This window comes from Physeter macrocephalus, chromosome 2 (assembly GCF_002837175.3).
Source record: "Physeter macrocephalus isolate SW-GA chromosome 2, ASM283717v5, whole genome shotgun sequence".
Classification (NCBI taxonomy): domain Eukaryota; kingdom Metazoa; phylum Chordata; class Mammalia; order Artiodactyla; family Physeteridae; genus Physeter; species Physeter macrocephalus.
Genome location: NC_041215.1, coordinates 75691971 through 75711572, shown reverse-complemented (window position 1 = coordinate 75711572; position 19602 = coordinate 75691971). Strand labels below are relative to the sequence as shown.

Genomic DNA, 19602 nt, shown 5'->3' with positions numbered 1-19602 from the left:
CACTTACTCTTGAAAAACAGGAAGATCTGACAATACTGGGTCCACATTCTTACATGACGACAGGTATCTGGAGCTGAATAGTAAGTGTCCTCTTCGGCCAAGCATGCATTCTCTAACTTGTCACAGTCCCCAATGCCCATTTATATCAAACCAAAGACATTATTGTTAAGAATGAATTTAGGCTATGAAGCCAAATTGTCTAGATTTAAATTGACTCTTCTGATCTTAGGCAAGTTAGTTAAACACTCTGCTTCTATTTTTTCATCTGTTAAATGAGGATAATATCAGCTGCTTTAAAGGGATTAAGTTAAATGCTTAAAATAGTGATTGGCAATGGCAATCAGTAAATATCTGTTGTTATTAATATTACTATTTACATTACTTATTTGATATCTATAAGCATTTGATTTATAGAATCTAGACTGGGCAATCAGAAGAAGTAATTTTAAGCAGGATAGGGATAATATTAGATTTGAATTTTAAAATATTCACTGCTGCTTCTTAGGAGAAAGGGACTAAAACAAGACTAGAGGCAAGAACACCTATTAGCAGATAGCAAAAGTACTCTAGCATATATCAAATTAGATGGCCTGATGGAAAGAATGGGTCGAATTAGAGAAGTATTTAGATGACAGAAATTACAGCATTTGGTAGAGCTTTGGAGGTAGAAAATAATGGTAGACTCTCATTCTACAAAGAGTACCTAGTAGTAGTACTGACTAAAATGGAAAACAGAGGAAGAGAGCAAGTTTGGATGGGAAGAAAATGAATTAACGTTATATATGTTGAGTTTGAGGCATGTGTAGAAATCTGCAGCTCACCAGGGAGCTGTAGACTGGAGCTAGAATATTTGGGAATCATCAAAGAATAGGTACAGATGATGCTATAGGAAAGAAGGTAAAATTGAGAAGGGGTCAGGAACCAAGGAACAACTCAGAGAATGGGAAGAGGAAGAGGTGAATGAAAAGGAGCCTTGAAAATGAGCAGAAAAAGAGATACGAGGAAAACCAAGAAAGGACGGTATCATCAAAATTTAAAAAACAGTATTTCATAAGGATTAAATGCTTTAATAGAATGATAAAAATTAGAGAATCTGTCTACTAAGCACAAAACAAAATGATTTTAACCAGTAAGTCATTTACATGACCTAGAAATACCACTCACATTTACTTTCTTCTCATTATAAACTACATAAATTAATTTTTAATTAAAAAGAAATGATGCATTAAAAAAATGACAACTTTTAAAGCATAATTTTAGCTTTTTGTTGTAGCAAACTACTAATTTTTTTTGTTACTTTGCCTTGATTATCATCATTTTAAAAATATTTAAACTGGAAGTTTAAAGTCACAGATTAAGCTTAAGTTCTCACATTCACTCATTCATTTAAGAAATATTTATTTACTGAATACTTGCCATGTGTGAAATCAATCCATTTTAGGGACTTAGGGAAAAAAACAAGGAATCACTCATTTGAGGTGTATACTAAGTCAACAGGTTGCTGTCTTCCAAGGTTACAACAGAAAGCAAAGCCCTTCACATATAATTATCAAAATTTAAAAAGGAGAAAAAGGAATTTGATATCTACTCTCAATCTGTTTTTTAAAAAAACCAAAAATCCACTATCAACCTACCTGAGGGTAAACAAAGGAAGATCAATATTTATTTTAAATGCCTTAAAAGCAAACAGACTTCAAACAATGGTACAGATTTTAAGTTTTATAGTGCTACTGCGTGATAAGAAAAAGGAAGGGGGTAGGGAGACAAGGCACTTTCAAGGGCTCAATAATAAAAGCTTGCCCTTACTGATCACATAAGATAAAGAGTCTGGTAAGGTAGAAATGTTGGCCTGAGGCTCTTTAAAATGTGAATTTTTCCTTAGAATCACAGATAAAAATTATTTCTATACTTCATATTCTAAATTGCTGTAAGGACTGAAATAGGTAGATGCCACATCTATCTCATCACACTATTTCAGAAGATTAAGTCATCATTTTGTTGTTAGGATGCAATTCATCACTGTTAAAAATTTGCAACGTTATAATTCATGAAATTAAACAACTTTTTAATTAGATATCACATGTAAATCTTTATCCATATTTCTGATTTTTTTTTTCATCAAAATAAAGATCCTAAAACAGGAATATAGTTCAAAGGATACTGACGTCAAGCTGACACAACAGCTTGACTCTGGAATGATATAAACAAAATCTAAGTAAACCAGATTTTCTTCAGTGGGTAAGACATGAAAACACAAGAAATTTTCAAAAATCAGACAATTAAATATTTAGTGAGTACACACGCTATGCAACAGTATTTGTGCTGTGTTTTGCAAGAGTAATCCAGGGAATCTATAATCTTCTGCAGAGATACAGTTATTCAACATCCATTTATTTACTGGCTTGCCTACAAGTACCAGGCTTAGTGCAGGTGATAAACAAGAAGACAAAGAGGACTGAGATGTCTGCAAAAGTTTCTTTTCCATAAACTGTTTTACAGTTAAGGTGACATAAAATGCTCCAAGTTTCTTTTAGGACAAGATAGAGTACATATAAAATAATAAAACCCAAATGTGAAAAATCACACAATATGACATAATCTGAAGGCAGTATCAGACACTTTATTCTTTTCCTAAAATTACCATGAAAAATTAACAAAACAAAACAAAAAAGGTAGCCTACTGGATGGAAGAAGATATTTGCAAACAATGTATCCAATAAGAGGTTAATATCCAAAATATTTTCCCTAAAATTACCATGAAAAATTAACAAAACAAAAAAGGTAGCCTACTGGATGGAAGAAGATATTTGCAAACAATGTATCCAATAAGAGGTTAATATCCAAAATATACAAAGAACTCACAGAACTCATACAACTATGGAACAATAATTAAAGTGTTTCTAATATAATATTAATTCTGTTAATATCATACTAGTATGATATTAACACTAATTAAAAATAATGGGTCATCACATTTTGAATAACTCTATGATACTACTATATCAAAATATGTATGTATGCATGTAGATAAGGTAGAGGCATTAAGGCTGACAGCTCTATTTTTCACATTTTGTATCATTTTAATTTTTTAAAAAGAGTGATTTCCCCATGTCTTTACCTTATTATTGACTAAAAATCTAAAAATAGACCCACAAGGGAAAAAAACTATTTCACTGTCACCTTCTTTAGATATATATGATTACAATGCTATTTACCTCAGAACATTTCCATCAGACTGAATGCTATATTTATGCCTATAATTTTTAGAATATTCATTACATATACAATATAATCTAAGAATCTAAATTATAAAGACATACCTTTGCGTAAGGGTTGTGGCATCATTAAGATCTGGATAAGCAAAAGGGATGTAACATCATGATAAAGAATTGGAACCTCAGGCTGTTGTTCCTCATTTCCCAGCCTAAAAGAAAAATGCATAATCACTTTAGACAGTATTGTATCTTCCTTCTAATTCATTTCATATTTCACATATATGTCTATGGAACAGAAATCAACTTTCATAAGCAACTGAGAAATCTCAGAAGAAAAAGTTAGAACCGTATTTTTGGCCTAAAAATAAAACCTTTTAGGTTCACATATTTCCTTGACTCTAATACGAAAAAATTACATAGAAAATTTATTAGGTCTTAGGATATATTAACTTGATTATGATTAACTTTCTGATCTCTTAGATTACAGAAATCAAACAAAGCATTAAACTGAGCTTAAGAGAATTAGTTTCACTACAAATGGGGTGGCACTTAGGACACTTGCTATGACGAACTTCATACTAAAGAAGAAATATTCATGTTATAAAAAAAACAATTCACAAACAAGTTACATTGAAAAGGCATGGTCAATATCTCTTGTTAAAAGTTGTTTCAACTTTATGACTAATATAAAATTCAAATAAAATCTTTAACAGTTTCAAAGTTTCAAAAAAAAAAATAACCAAAGCAGAACCTAAAATACACTATAAAAGATAAAATAGTAAATCTAAGGAACGTATAGTACTATAAAACACATAGAATATATTATAAAGAAGCTCTTTTCACTCTAAAAGAATTTTTAAAACTCCTTTAGAAGCTTCCATTTTTGGTCATAGGTTTAATTTTTAATGTCAGAAAAAAGTTAATCTTAAGCTTCCAGAATTGGTTAAATTCTGACGCTACACTTCAGACTAGACTTGGGATAAACAAGAATTGCTCAAATCTTTTATTAATCTCCATCACTCAACAAATATATAGTGATTACTTAACTGTATGCCAGGCACTGGACATATATGTGAGTAAACCAATCTCCGCTGCTGTGAAGCTTAAATAACTGCCAGAGGACGACAGCTCTTTGAATGTCTCTATTCTCTACAAATATCTCTTTAATACACTTGTCTTTCTCTCCAAAGGTAACCTTCCATTAATGCCATGAATCCTAGTATTTCTTGCCTCTTAAGTCTCTCTGGCATCTCTTCTTTACATGACCAAAATTCTTAAAAAGAAAAAAATCGAGGGGACACCATTTCCTCACCTATTATTCAAATTCCCACAGAAATGGTTTTCCATTGATTACACAAATGGTAGAATAAAGTACAGGTTTTGTACATTTGTAAATTAAATTGGGAGTAAATAAATAAATTAGGTATATCGTTTAAAGAATTTCTAATCATGTGGGAATTTGGTTGGTGTTATTTTTAAAAAGCAGATTCTAAAACTGACACAATATGATTCAAACAGCTTTTTTTTCCATTTTTATTTATGTATTTATGTATGTATTTATGTATTTATTTATTACTGGAGTGTAACTGCTTTACAATGCTGTGTTAGTTTCTGCTGTACAGTGAAGTGAATCAGCTCCATGTACACCCATATCCCCTCCCTCTTGGACCTCCCTCCCACCTCTCCCCCATATCCCACCCATCTAGGTCATCACAGAGCACCGAGCCGAGCTTCCTGTGCTTTATAGCATGGTCCACTAGCTATCTATTTTATACATGGCATTTCTGTGTGTGTATGTATATATATACTCACACACAGAGAAAAAAAGAGACTGCAAAGAAATGTCTCTCATTTTTATGAGACATTGTTTCATTTTTATGGTTCATGAGTTCATTAAATTGTAATAAACTATATACAGCAGGTAGGTTATGAGATTTTAGATTGTTTCATTTTCTTTCTCAACATTTTTGTACATTCTAAACATTGTACAATAACTACAATTTTATAATCAGGAAAAATTTACAAAAACAATAACCTGGAGCTTGTTGGCTACTAAGATAATAACAATCATCTGAGGACACAGGAATGGATCTTTCCTGGCACACAGTAAGCACATATTCTGAATGAATGAATGAATGAATGGATACACCCCACTGTAGAGAAGACAACCACAGTTTTTGGTGTTTTTGTAAAAATAAATAAATTTATTTATTTATTTATTTTTGGCTGTGTGTTGGATCTTCATTGCTGCATGCGGGCTTTCTCTAGTTGCGGCAAGCAGGGGCTACTTTGAAGTGTGCAGGCTTCTCACTGCGTTCGCTTCTCTTGTTGCAGAGCACGGGCTCTAGGCACGTGGGCTTCAGTAGTTGTGGCTCGCGGGCTCTAGAGCACAGGCTCAGTAGTTGTGGCACATGGGCTTAGTTGCTCCGCAGCATGTGGGATTGTCCTAGACCAGGGCTCAAACCCGTGTCCCCAGCATTCTTAACCACTGTGCCACCAGGGAAGTCCCAACCACAGTTTTTTAATGTGGGGTTTAATATCATCATTGTGATAAGTATCTGTTAAATGCTTAATATTTTAAAATACATAATTATCTCTATCTCAAAGTTTTTAGGTAATCTTTAAAATCCAGATTATAAAAACTGTACACTACTATTAATTACATGGATAATAAGGGGAAATGGTTGGGTTAGACTTAATAGGCCTAATTTTCCCATTTTTTTTTAAAACAAAGTGATTATCAACACAATGAAATTTAAAGAAAATAAGGAAATAATTTTCATGAGGATTACAGACAAAAGTGTATATGAGAAACCTATATCATAAGACATAGAATTTTATCTTGTAAAAGGATTAAAAGTGAGAATACAGAAAAAGATACTTCCACTTTTAAAACTCTTATACAGAAATGAAACACAGATGACATAATCAACTGTAATATTACAAGTTAGTGAACTAATGAACCATAAAAATGAGAGCAAATAAGAAGGGGAAAAAAATCAACCAGATTTTCCAGAAATTCCTCAGATCTCTCCACATCTTTCTGATTCCGGAGCCTAAGTTTTTAGCTATTACTCTATGCTTCCTTAGGTTCTAGAATCAGAAAGATTTGGATTCAGATCAGCTCTATTCCTTCACAGCTGTGTGCCCCTAAAGAACATGTTAATTAACTTTTCTAAGCCTCATGTTCCTCGTATGTAAAAATTGAGACAACAATGGTACCTAGTTTATACAGTTATGGTGATGATTAAATGAGATTATATATGCAAAACACAAAAACGTGTAGCATGATGTAAACACTAGATAACTGTTCGCAGCATTTAGTACTATCCTACTAATCTTAGGGCTATAAAAGAACACAACCCAGCAATCAGTAATATGAAAAGCAGAGTACCTCTGTCTGGTCTTTAAAACTTTTAATTCACCAATACTACACTTAAGAAACCTCTTGTTTGCTGAGTATCTTTAGACTCAGAGAGTTAGGCATTCTAATACTTCATCTGCACACAATCCCTGTCCTTGAGTATGCAAGTCTAGCTAGGGAAGAAAATTACTAGCTACTATCAAGAAAAGTGATTTATTTTCCTTAGGCAGAACATACAAAATACTCACAGCTTACTAATTTTGCCTACACACACACAATTTTTTTTTTCTGAGAAGTAGCGGGATTTATTCATAGCCTCAAAGTATACCCCCACCAGATAATTAGTAATTACAAAGGATGAAATAATAACTTTATGGTGGAAAAACTTGGCAGATACCACATTAGCCAAATGATCAGAGTTATTAACATCAATAACGAGACAAATCAATAGCATGTGTCTCCTGATGTGACACACGAAAAAGAACACAATATTACTTCTCCGACATTGCTGCCAAAAGTTTATCACCTGAATCTAACCACAAGGAAATACTGGACAAAAATAAACTGAGGGGTTCTACAAAATAATTGGCCTGAGCTCTTAAAAAAAAAGTCAATGTCATGGAATACAAAGAAAAAGTCAGGAACGATTTCACACTGAAGGAAATTAAAGAGACATGAAACTAAACACAAACACAATCTTGAATTTTCTTTGCACTGCATTTGCATTTCCCAGGATATTACTGAAATAACTGGCAAAACCCGAATAGGTTCTGCATGAGGTAGGAGTCAATATTAATTACTTCTCATATAAATATCCAACTAACCCAGCTCCATTCACTGTAAAGACTGTGCTTCCCCAACTGCTCCACAGTTCCATCTATGCTATAAATCCAATATCCACATATGTATGGATCTGGTTTGTTTTATTTTAACAAGCAAATACAAATTATTTCTCATCTCCCCTTGATTACACAAGTGGTAGCATAAAGTACAGATTTAGTGCTCCTGAATTTGTTTTTCTTTTAATATTGTATCTGAATGGAGATTTTTCCATATCAGTAAGCAAAGCACTTTCTCAACTTTTCTTCCATCTCACTCTCTCTCTCCTCTCTCTTCATGTACATGTCTTAATTTACTTATGTAGGGAAGGCAAAGCAGTAGGATATTTGATCGCTATATGGCAAAAAATAAGATTGAATCTCTTCCTTATACCATACATTATGAAAAATTCCAAATAGATTAGAGATCTAACTGTAAAAACTGAAGCCACAGAAATAGAAGAATCATATATCTGATAAAAGGTTAATATCCAAACTACATAAAGAACTCATACAACTCAATAGCAAAAAAACAATCCAATTAAAAAATGGGCAGAGAATCTGAGTGGATACTTTGCTAAAGACATACAGATGATGACCAAGTGCATGAAAAGGTGCTCGACATCACTAATCACCAGGGAAATGCAAATCAAAACAACAATGAGATACCACCTCACACCTGTCAGAATGGCTATCATCAAAATGAAAACAAACAAGTGCTGGTGAGGATGGGGAGAAAAGGAAAGAAACCCTGGTGCACTGTTGGTGGGACTGTAAATTGGTGAAGGGCACTATGAAAAACAATATGGAGGTTCCTCAAAAAATTAAAAAAAACAGAACTACTGTATGATCTATCAATTCTACTTCTGGGTGTTTATCTGAAGGAAAGGAAAACACTAACTCAGAAAGATATACGCACCCCCATGTTCACTGCAGCATTATTTACAATAGCCAAGACATGGAAACAACTTAAATGTCCATTAATGAGTGAATGGATAAAGAAACTGTGGTATATATATACCATGGAATATTATTCAGCCATAAAAAGGAAATCCTGCCATTGGTGACAACATGGATGGACCCTGAGGGCATTATATTAAGTGAAGTAAGTCAGAGAAAAACAAATACCATAAGATCTCACTTATATGTGGAATCTTAGAAACAAACAAAGAAACTCCTCATAGATACAAAGAACAGACTGGTGATTGCATAGACAGGGGTGGGGGATGGAGGATGAGGATGGGTGAAGATGGTCAAAAGGTACAAACTTCCAGTTATGAAATGTATATTAGGGATGTGACGAGCAGCATGGTGACTACAGTTAGTAACACTGTATTGTATATCTGTAAGTTGCTAAGAGAATAAATCTTAAAAGTTCTCATCACAAGAAAAAATGAATGAATCAATCCTTTTATAACCAGGTAGTGGGAAAAGACCTGAGTCAAAATGGATCAAGTTCCAGAATTAATTTTTTTAAAAAAGATTAATAAATATGACTACATTAAAAATAAAATTTTGCATGGCAAAAAAAAATCATACACACACAAAAAAGACATTAGACAATCTGGTGAAATATATTTGCACTTATCACACAAAGGACTAATATCCACAATCCATAAACATATCTTATCGGAAGCCCCGATAAGATACATTTTAAAAGGGGGGGAGGGGGAGGGGTTCCCTGGTGGCGCAGTGGTTGAGAGTCTGCCTGCCGATGCAGGGGACATGGGTTCGTGCCCCGGTCCGGGAAGATCCCACATGCCGCGGAGCAGCTGGGCCCGTGAGCCATGGCCGCTGAGCCTGTGCTTCCGGAGCCTGTGCTCCGCAACGGGAGAGGCCACAACAGTGAGAGGCCCGTGTACCACAAAAAAATAAATAAATAAATGTATCTTATCAATCTTTCCAGCATATACAAACCTATGTTCTATTCTACAGCTGGGCACTACTGCTTTAAATATTGAGGGGGGAAAAAAGAAAACAAACGAGCCTGACTATAAATCAAGCTGATAGCATAACCACACAAGAAAAAGTTACTTCAAATGACTTAGAAATTCGTATTTTGTCTGTATATCCCTAGTGGTATATATTCTAAGGAGAAAAAGAAATTATAATTAGTACTAATATTGGTATTTTAAAAAAATAATTGTAGTTATACTGTAGGTTATGCAAACAGTAATGCTGTTATTAATATCACTAGGAACCAAGATTTCCAGAATAAGAGAAAAATGAAATAAATAACAAAAAAGTTAAGAAACAATATATAATCTTACAATCTTATGTGTGAATTGCAAACACCAGTAAGAACTCAAGATCTTTCTCCTTAAAAAAATATTTCCTAATCCTGTCCACTGGAACGGCCTATAAGCAATAATAGCACAGTAGCTATGGATATCCCTTAGCACCCAGATTGTGATGTCTAAATTCCACTTCCCATTAAAAGGAACTACATGGAGAAATGGCTGATTCCAGGTACAGAGTGGAAAATGTACAAAATAAACCCAGGTCAACTTACTGTGTCAGAAAGCAAAGGCATTATCAAAGACTACTTTGATCATGTTGAATTACAATAGCCAACCTAAAGGGATTCTCACTAACCTAAAAGGAAGCAATTTGCATTGAAAAGAATGTCTGAAATGGGGCTTCCCTGGTGGTGCAGTGGTTAAGAATCCGCCTGCCCATGCAAGGGGACACGGGTTCGAGCTCTGGTCCAGGAAGATCCCACACTTAGTTGCTCCACACTTAGTTGCGGTGGAGCAACTAAGCCTGTGCGCCACAACTACTGAGCCTGCACTCTAGAGCCCATGAGCCACAACTACTGAGCCTGTGTGCCACAGCTACTGAAGCCCACGTGCCCTAGAGCCCATGCTTCGCAACAAGAGGAGCCACAGCGATGAGAAGCCCGTGCACCACAATGAAGAGTAGCCCCCGCTCACCACAACTAGAGAAAGCCTACACACAGCAACGAAGACCCAACGCAGCCAAAAATAAAGAAAGAAAAAGAAAAAGAAAAAAAATTTTTAAAAAGAATCTCTGAAATGGAGTGAAACACATCAAGTATATAAAAATCCATGAGATCATAATAACCACAACCTATAAGTCACCACTGGAAGTTGCTAGGGTATCAACTCATTTCTTTGAAGATTTATAAATAGGGAAGAATTAAGCATTCATCTTGCCAAACTATGTTTCAGGGTAACCAAACAGCTGATACTGGGAAAGTTTTTCTTTATAAAAACAACCTAGCTAATAAATCATAAGGAAAATTTTTTGTGGTTTTTAAAAATCATTATTTCTCAGTATCTAATGAAATACTGGATTTAGGCAAGAATAATCACAGGTTTCAAAAATCATTAGGTCAAAGGCTATGGGGAACTTTACAATGATGGGATCTGTCTACAGTTACCTGAACCCACTGATCAATTCTGACATAAAAAGAAAGACTACCAGCCATTATGTGCCTCTATCTGAATGTTTTGTCTGCATAAAAACCAATGAAATTCTTTAAATGACTTTCTCACTTAGTAGGAATTTTTAGGCAATTTTTACAGAAAGTATAATGGTAAACTGTTTTCAATTTTTATTATATATTTCTGAGTTTTATAAGGAAAATTCACATATTTATAAAGAATTTCAGTCCTATTTTTATACTTATTTTTCAAAAACAGTTTTAATTGATTTTAATCTTTCAATAATACTTACTGTGAATTCATCTGTTCTAGTAACTGTGTGAGCTTTCTCCAAGGATTATACTCAGAATCAATGCTGTAAAGCCGCATGTGCAAGGCTAATACATGGAACAGTTGATCTAAAAAAATTGAAGAAAAGGTAATTAGAAGGTTCACAAAATTTGTCCAGAACAATATTCAGGCAAAATTTCTAGCTAATTTATAAGGAAATGTTTCCTATCCTTATAATTATAATTCACCAAGTTTAAGTACCAACTACTTCATGCTCTCTTTCAAGGTAAACTCTGAAATATATATCCAAATAAATTGTACTAGAATTTGGACTGTCCTTATGCTCAATCTTAATACAGGAATGGTTTGTTTTCTTCATCTCCTGTCAGAGATCTACCTTTCCTTGGCTTTATGCTTCAGGCTTGGTAACTTGTACTTCTCACTACTGAGATCTCCTAACCAAAATTCACTATTATCTTCAATACCCTACTCTGAGTAATATGGACAATAACTTCCATATAAACCACTGTTAGGTGAATATTTTTCTTTACCTAATATTTTCTCCTAAATATTCCTTAGATTTAATTGTGACTTCATCTTTTGATTCAACATAAAGAAAAAATAATGGAAATAAGATTATTTAAGAGGATTATTCTGGCTATTTTCATTTCTTCTACCTAAACCATGACAATAATCTACCAGTCTTAGCTTTCAACAAAATTCTGCTATGACATTTAGAAAGAAAATTTTGTTTAAAATTTTTAAATTATTTGGGAAAAAAATCCTAAATTTTGCTTTCATATCACATGTCCATTTTCTGGTATAAATGACAAGAATCAGACTAAATTATTCTGTCACTAATACTCAAAATATTTGAATTAAAATGAATCAAAATTCATTTTCTAGAAAATTAGATAATACTTTTTTGACATGTGATTAAAACTAATTCTTAAAACCAGAAAGAAAAAAGGCAAATGACACAAACATATTGTTGTCACTCTCTAAATTAAAATATTTAAAACTAAACAACATTTTGTTTCTCTGAGCAGCTGACTTAGAAATTAACTATACTTTAGAATAACTTGAGATCCATCACTATGAGGAGGAGGAGGAGGAGGAGGAGGAATATTAGTGGTGGTAGTAGTTTGGGGAAGTTATTTGTAAGACATGAGAGCTATAAGATGAACAAAAGAAATGTTCCACTCTGTGGGGCAGGGTAGAGGAAATGGGAGGTGGGCAGGGGAGCTGAACCTAACACTCTGTACATACAACTGTTTCAATCTGGTGTCTCTATAACAAACAGAAGAATCTAAATACCTTATCCTGCTTCACCTTCTGTCTATAAGTCAATGTATAGTCTAAATCTTCTTAAAATTTCTTCACCCTATTAATGGTCAACACTAGCTGAGTATTTATTAGTGCCAAGCACTACTTAATAATCACTTTATATGGATTATCTCAATTTATTTTCACAAAAATTCTACCAGGTAGGTAATACTGTTATCCCCAGTTTTGAGACAAGTTTCCCAAATTTTCAGTTTTTCTAGTAATCTGGTTCCATTGATAACACTAAGAACAAGAGACATTTTTAGCAGAGAAATAACATGATGAAAAATATATTGGTCATTTTAATTTTATTTCAATTCAATGACACATAAGACTTTTTTTATGAATATATAATTTATAACTTTTAAAGAAGTGTCTAAAACCTAAAAGTGTTTTAAAAAAAATAAATTCCTCTAGCAGAAAATATTAAGATTAACTCAAGTTGCAAGTTGAGGAGTTTTGCATTCTTCTTATATAGGTTTTAAGTGAATCAAAGGGCTCTCTTTAATATCTCCTTTCAAGATGAAAGTCAATTAACTTGAAGTTTTGATTTAATCAAAAGCATAGACATTGCAATTTTACTAACCTGTTTTGCACTGAAACCATGGCCAGCATAAAAGTAATGTTATAATCTGCCTACTTTCCTAGCCTTTACCATAATTAAAGAAATACAAATGTTAGAAGAAAACTTTTTTATCTTCTTATATTCCCTCATTCTACACATGAGGAAATAGGCCCAGAGAAAGGAAGTACCTTGCCAGGTCACCCTAATATTTATTGGAAAATCTAAGAACAGAATTCAAGATTTCCTACTTGTTAGTTATTTCTACCACTCCAGTTCTCCTTGGGGTTTTTATGATTAAAACAAAAGTATAAAATTCCTTTTGTAACACACACACACACACCCCTTTCCATTCCTATGAAAAACTGAGATTGTAACCCTGCAGCATCTTCTAAAGCTATTAATACAATAAATAACAAGGGTCTTTGGTATTGGTTTTAACTAGAACTGAAGGATGATAACATATCTAATGAGGTACATCTACCTTTCAAAAGCAATCCTGGAAACTGCAGATAACTTCAACAGGAAACAGAATAGGCCAAATAACAATCAATACTTTTCACTATGTTTATATAATTCACTGTGTTTTTAAAATTTAGTCTGAGACCTATTAGTAAGAATGAACTCTAATATTTATTTAGCAACAAAAATATCTTTGAGGGAATTCCCTGGTGGTCCAGTAGTTAGGACACTGCGCTCTCACTGCCAAGGGCCCGGGTTTCAACCCTGGTCGGGGAACCAAGATCCTGCATGACACGTGGGATGGCCAAAAAAATAAAAAATGATAATAATAAAATAAATACCATTCTCTAATAAAGGAATCAGGGCTTAAAAAACATCTTCTATACTAAACACATATTGACAGTAGCAGACATAGGATGAAGAGAACCTTTGATCATATCAAAAAGTTAAAGACTAAAAAATAATAGAAGGGCTTCCCTGGTGGCGCAGTGGTTGGGAGCCCACCTGCCGGTGCGGGGGACGCGGGTTCGTGCCCCGGTCTGGGGGGATCCCACATGCCGCGGAGCGGCTGGGCCCGTGAGCCATGGCCGCTGGGCCTGTGCGTCCGGAGCCTGTGCTCCGCAATGGGAGGGGCCGCGGCAGTGAGAGGCCCGCGTACCACAAAAAAAAAAAAGAAAAATGTATTAAACACCAACTATGTTCATGACATTTTAAAAGTTGAAAAGCAATTATACCAAGAAAGCATATTATTAAAATTTTGAATAATAACAGCAAAAGGAACAGATAACTTTTTTTGGAATGACACATTTTAAAGTTCTAAAGTTTAGACCTACATTTATAAAAGGGTTTAGAAATGAGAAACATCATTAACTTATAGGTGTGCTGTGATTTCAATAAACAGGCACCACTGCCTAGTAGGACCCAGGAAGTCCTGGATTTGAATCCAAGCTCTGTACTAGCCATGTGTCCTTGGGCAAATTACCTTAGTTTTATTATCTGCAAAATGGGGATAATACCAACTTTCTGGGCTGTTTTAAGTGATAGTAGTTATGGTAATAGCATACATCTGTAGTATGTAGACAGTGTGTTTATATACATGTACATACATATATGGTTTCTAAGGATAAATTCCAAATAATAAATTTAATATTTAAAAATGAGATAATAAAGCTAAATTAGAGATTATGACTACATTAGACACATTAGGTCTCTACATAAAACTACCACTCTATACAAAATATTAACATATATTTTTAATCTCTTCTCTCACCTCCCCTTTGGTACCACTCTTCCTTGGTTCTCCCCCAGCTGCTTCTCAATTACTTGTAAGTGTTCTTCTCCCTCTACTGAACTCTAAAATGTGGCATTCTCCATAAAAAAGGAAAAGGGATCCCTTTAAGCCCTCTTTCCCTCTCATTCTGCACACGCTACTTCAAATAAGCTCAACTTCCACTTCTACCTGTAAGTTTACAATTCACAAATTTCTCTAGCACTTCAGATGTTTGACAGGCACCACAAAGATCAATATATCCAAAACTAAACTGATTATATAGCCCAGCCTAGCTCCAATATTCATTTCCTCTTATAATTCCATCTGAGTGAATAACATCACTGCCCATGCAAACATCCAAGGAAAAACTTGGGAGTCATCTCCCACATTCTTGCCCTCCATAGCCAGTTGATTACCAATCCTATTGGTTCTGCCTCCTATGACCCCTCTTCTACTCTACTCCACCCCTACATCATTTCTCAATTAGATTACTCAACAATGTCCTCATTCAGTTTTATGTCTTTTGTTTCACCCCCCTTCCAATTCCTGTAAACAATAAATCTATTCATATTATCTCATAAATGGCTGGTGAACCACTGAAAGAACAGGCATAGAAAGCGCTTCATGAGATAACCCCTATCTTCTTTTTCTGGTTTATTACTTAACCTTCTTTCCTCCCTCTACTTTAGTAACTATTCCCTAGTGTGTCATATTGTCTCACTTTGTCTTTGCAAGATGTTCTCTCAGCCTAGAATAGCATCTTCTTGTTCTCCAGGCAAACCTGATTCATCTTTCAAGAGCCAGTTCAAGTGCTCCTCTGTAAATTTTTCTCTAATACCACACCTGAGACAGATGTGATCATCCCTTGCTTTACGCATTCTCTACACTTGAGTTACCTTTATTTTAGCACTTCTAATACAGCCCTGTAATTATTTTTCACATTTTCCTTTCCTATGAGACAGTGAAATCTCCCTGAAAAAGACAATTGTTTCTTTTCCTCTTTGTACTTCCCAGGCTAGCACAGTGTTTGACATTTAATAGGATTTTTTTTAAGCATGCTGAATATTGTATGAATGTGTCAACAATCCTATTTTTAAAAATCATATAAGCCTAAAGTTCATGATGGATTTATACTCTTCCTTTTCTGCTGTAATGACATACTGGCTTAGTAACCAAGAAAGAGGCCAATTAACTAGCCCTAATTTCACTGCCCCAAAGAGAGTGACCTCTCAACTCTAACTACTAAAGTAGTGCTTGACTCACTTGTTCCCACTATCTTCTTCCCCATGTTGGTTGCCGGGACAATGAACTCTATTTTCTGCAATACCTAATCAAATTCTTTACAACCGGGACAAGTCTAAGGTATTATAATGTACTTAATCAGAAGAGAAACATATCATTACTAAAACAGAAAACACCATTGAAAGACTGATTTGTCGTTGAAAAAAACCAAAGATTTAAATATAAGAACTCTCAGCTGGAACAAAAAGGTAAGATTTAGCAATCTCTTCTATCTGTATCAATATTAAAGTAAGAATATTATACCAAAAAAATCTATAAAATAAAAACATAACTCCAACTTTACTGTAAAATTAAGAGTTTTACACGTATGGCTATGAATACCATACACACACACGAAACACCGTTAGGCCAATTTTTATGACTTGGGGAGTATCCACTTAAGGAAATTGAACACAAAGTTGTTACATATGTTTTTGTTATATGTTTTTCATAACATATTTTTCAAAAATGCTTTCGAAACAGATGTTTACTGAGCTCAGTACCAGGTTGGAAATTCTGTGTCTCTGTCAGTCATTTCTAAACATGTAAGAGTTCTAAACAGGCAGATAATTTCTTAGTATAACACTCATACTGGTCATTAAGACAGAAATACATATTAAAGGAAAGACTTATCCTAAAGACTTTTATAAATTGGTTCTGTCTAAAATTGTACCACTGTTAAAATTTATCTAAGGTAAACTTAACTGGGTCTGCATTTCCAGATCATTCAAAATTTTAGTTCTATCAGTGCAGTTATCACTGATTAAATACTTGTCAATGAAAAAAATTTCAACTAGCCAAATGACTCTCTAAATCACCATGAAAAAAAATTTCAATTTCTCTATAACTTATTAATAATCAAAGTAAGGAAATGGTTCTGACCCATTTATCCTAGGGTGAATATAACTGGTGTGGATATACACCTCTCACAGCAGAGTCAGCGTCCCCGGTTCCTCTACACAGTCCTGAGAAATTACCTGGAAAGATGGAGGGAACTCCCAAGTGAGAACCTGAAAACTTTTTTCAGCTCCTGCTGAAAAAAGGAGCTGCCCTGCCCTAAGCCAAGCAAGATCTCAGGACCCCTATGACCTGACAGTGGAAATTATTATCTGTGAAACTTAGTTCCTGGAATAACCACACCATTAACACAGGAAGGCCTAGCTACCTGGGCCACAAAGCACAGGATCTGCAGAAAAACTTTAAAGAATAGCTGAAGCCACTCTTCTTAGCTCAAAATCTTAAACCACACCTCTAACCCAGGCCACCCCAAATTAACAATGTATTTTGTTCCCAATAAATAAGCTATATCAGTCTTTGGGAATAAATCCCATTCTGTCCTTCTAACCCCATCTTTTAACAGGTCAAACTTAAGGTTTGTTAAGTGCTTTAAAAAAAAAAAAAAAAAAAGACTAGGCTGAAAATTAACTTTTATCTTGCTTCTGGTCTCCTTACCCACCTCCAATTTGATGATGGTAGTATTGAAGTAGTAGAAACAGTAATGTTGAGATTTACAGTCTATGAAGACTTGAACATACATTGTAAAACTGAGTTCTTACAACAACCCTCTGGTTGGATACTATGAAAACAGAATCCATGAGATTAAATAAGCTTGCCATTAAACTATCTGCCCACTCATGAAGAGTGGAGTCTGAAGGCAATTCTACATTTTTATATTAATTTATGTACTTTGACCACTATAATAATTTGGTGGCCAAATTTTCTTCTTGTTATGGGGTAACAAAAAGAATAGAACAGAAGTTGTGATCCAACCTATTTGTAGAATTCACAGTTTTTTAAATCTGAAAAGGACCTTACTAAGCCATGGATATCAGAATTTTACCACTGTTAAAGAATAAGATTAGACTACTTAACAGCAATTTTGTGATATTAAACAATATCTTTATGAAGCCTTACTGCAGGGTGAAATTAACATCAAAATAATTTTCTCTAACTATGAATTCTCCAAAAATTCATTCTTTGAGCAACTAAAACTACTTTGAGCTGCATGCTACATGCACACATCTAAGCTGGATTGCTTTCTACGAATAACAAACACAGGGGGCAGTTTTCCACTGTGTGCATCATTTCTTGAAAAGATCATATATTATGTCAAAATTAAGTTAAAGCACCTCAAATGAAAATGTCAAAGCAAGGGTTTGCCTCAACCCTTCTTGACTAAAGTTTAATTTTTATCTCTATAAAATCATGAAATCCATTTGTGATATGAACTTTGGCTCCTTAGTTAAACTACAGTAATAAGCAGAAAGCTCAGACTCAAAGATATAGAAAGATGTTGATCTAACTAAAGATAATTTTTTAAAATTATCCTCCAATATTAATAATTTATCAATGACACCTCTTCCTCCCACCCCCACCCCAGCCACTGGTTTGAACAATTTCTGCTTGAGAAATACACTAAGAATATCATGGCAAAAAGTGCTGAAAGCCTGTGAACTTCACTGGAATCTATGGTTTTCCATGTCTATTTTCAAATCACTTGAATGAAGAAATTAACTGAGTAACCTTTAATAAAATATTCTTAACAAAAAGTTATGCCTTCAATTTTTGCATCTGTTTTGTCCTACATCTGTTGCTAACCAAGTTGGTGGTACTTATCAGTATATATACCAATTTGTAACAAAAACTCCAAATTCACTCATCTTTCAAAACCCTGTTCAAATGCCATGTCCGCCAAAAGCTTCACTGATTTTACAAGCTAGATATGATCCCAAACCTCCAAATTTTCTAGAACTTTATCCATACCCCACTTTAGAATTTAACACTTTCTATCTTACAATAAATTGTCTAGAATCAGTCTTATCTTCTGAAAACAAGGTCCTAAATGCCTGACCTTCCAGTGAATAAAGAGGAGGTCCACAGCTCAGACCTAGGAATCAGGAGCAGAGCTGCATGTGGAAGCTGATGAGATGGCTCACACCAGGGGCAAGGGGGAACCAGTCAGCAAACTGGTGAAAAATATAGGAGAACCAACTGGTATCCAAGGCAGAAGGAATGACGACTTGAGAAAATGTCTGAAGGAGTGGCCCAAAACAAAAATAGAATTCACAGTGAAAGGTTGGCAAAAGAAAATAGGCAAGATAACAGGAAGGATAGCATGGGAGATCCTGGAAATATTCCAAGGCAACAGTGTGCAGTAGGATATCCTTGACTAAGCCCAGGGGTGAAAGTTTTCAAAGGTTCTGCATCTTCTGGGACACTTAAGGGCAAGAGATATGTCTTACATAACTGAATTTAATGTCAGAGAACTGGGTTCAATTGCAAGCTTTGACATTTTCCAACTATACGACTTGGCAATGCAATCACTCTGAACTCCAGCTTCCTTTTCTATGAAAAAGAGATAACACCTATTTAACATGGTCATTCTAAAGACTAAATAATTTATGTGAAAGTACTTTATAAACTTTAAAACTACAAACGTAAGGTATTATTAAAATACCATAGTATGCTGCTATGTGAATTAATTTTGCTCATTTTTTACTGTGGAAAATTTCCCAGACATATATTTAGGAATGAACTTTTACTCTGATTGGATACTGGTCATTTTATCTCAATACTTCAAAAATTTGTTTGAATATGGAAGTGCTGAATGGCATTATTCCACGACAA

General features: G+C 34.4%; 1 protein-coding gene across 8 annotated transcripts in view; it reads right to left on the bottom strand.

Moving 5' to 3' along the window:
• UBR3 (ubiquitin protein ligase E3 component n-recognin 3) overlaps window positions 1-19602 on the bottom strand; it is a 229007-nt gene that overhangs the window by 30967 nt on the left and 178438 nt on the right. For all 8 annotated transcript variants that reach the window (XM_055088455.1, XM_055088442.1, XM_055088451.1 and 5 more), the window contains 2 exons: window positions 11097-11202; window positions 3321-3424 (listed from right to left, as the gene is read on the bottom strand). In XM_055088455.1, the coding sequence (XP_054944430.1) occupies window positions 3321-3424; window positions 11097-11202 (210 nt within the window). The remainder of the gene's footprint in view (window positions 1-3320; window positions 3425-11096; window positions 11203-19602) is intronic.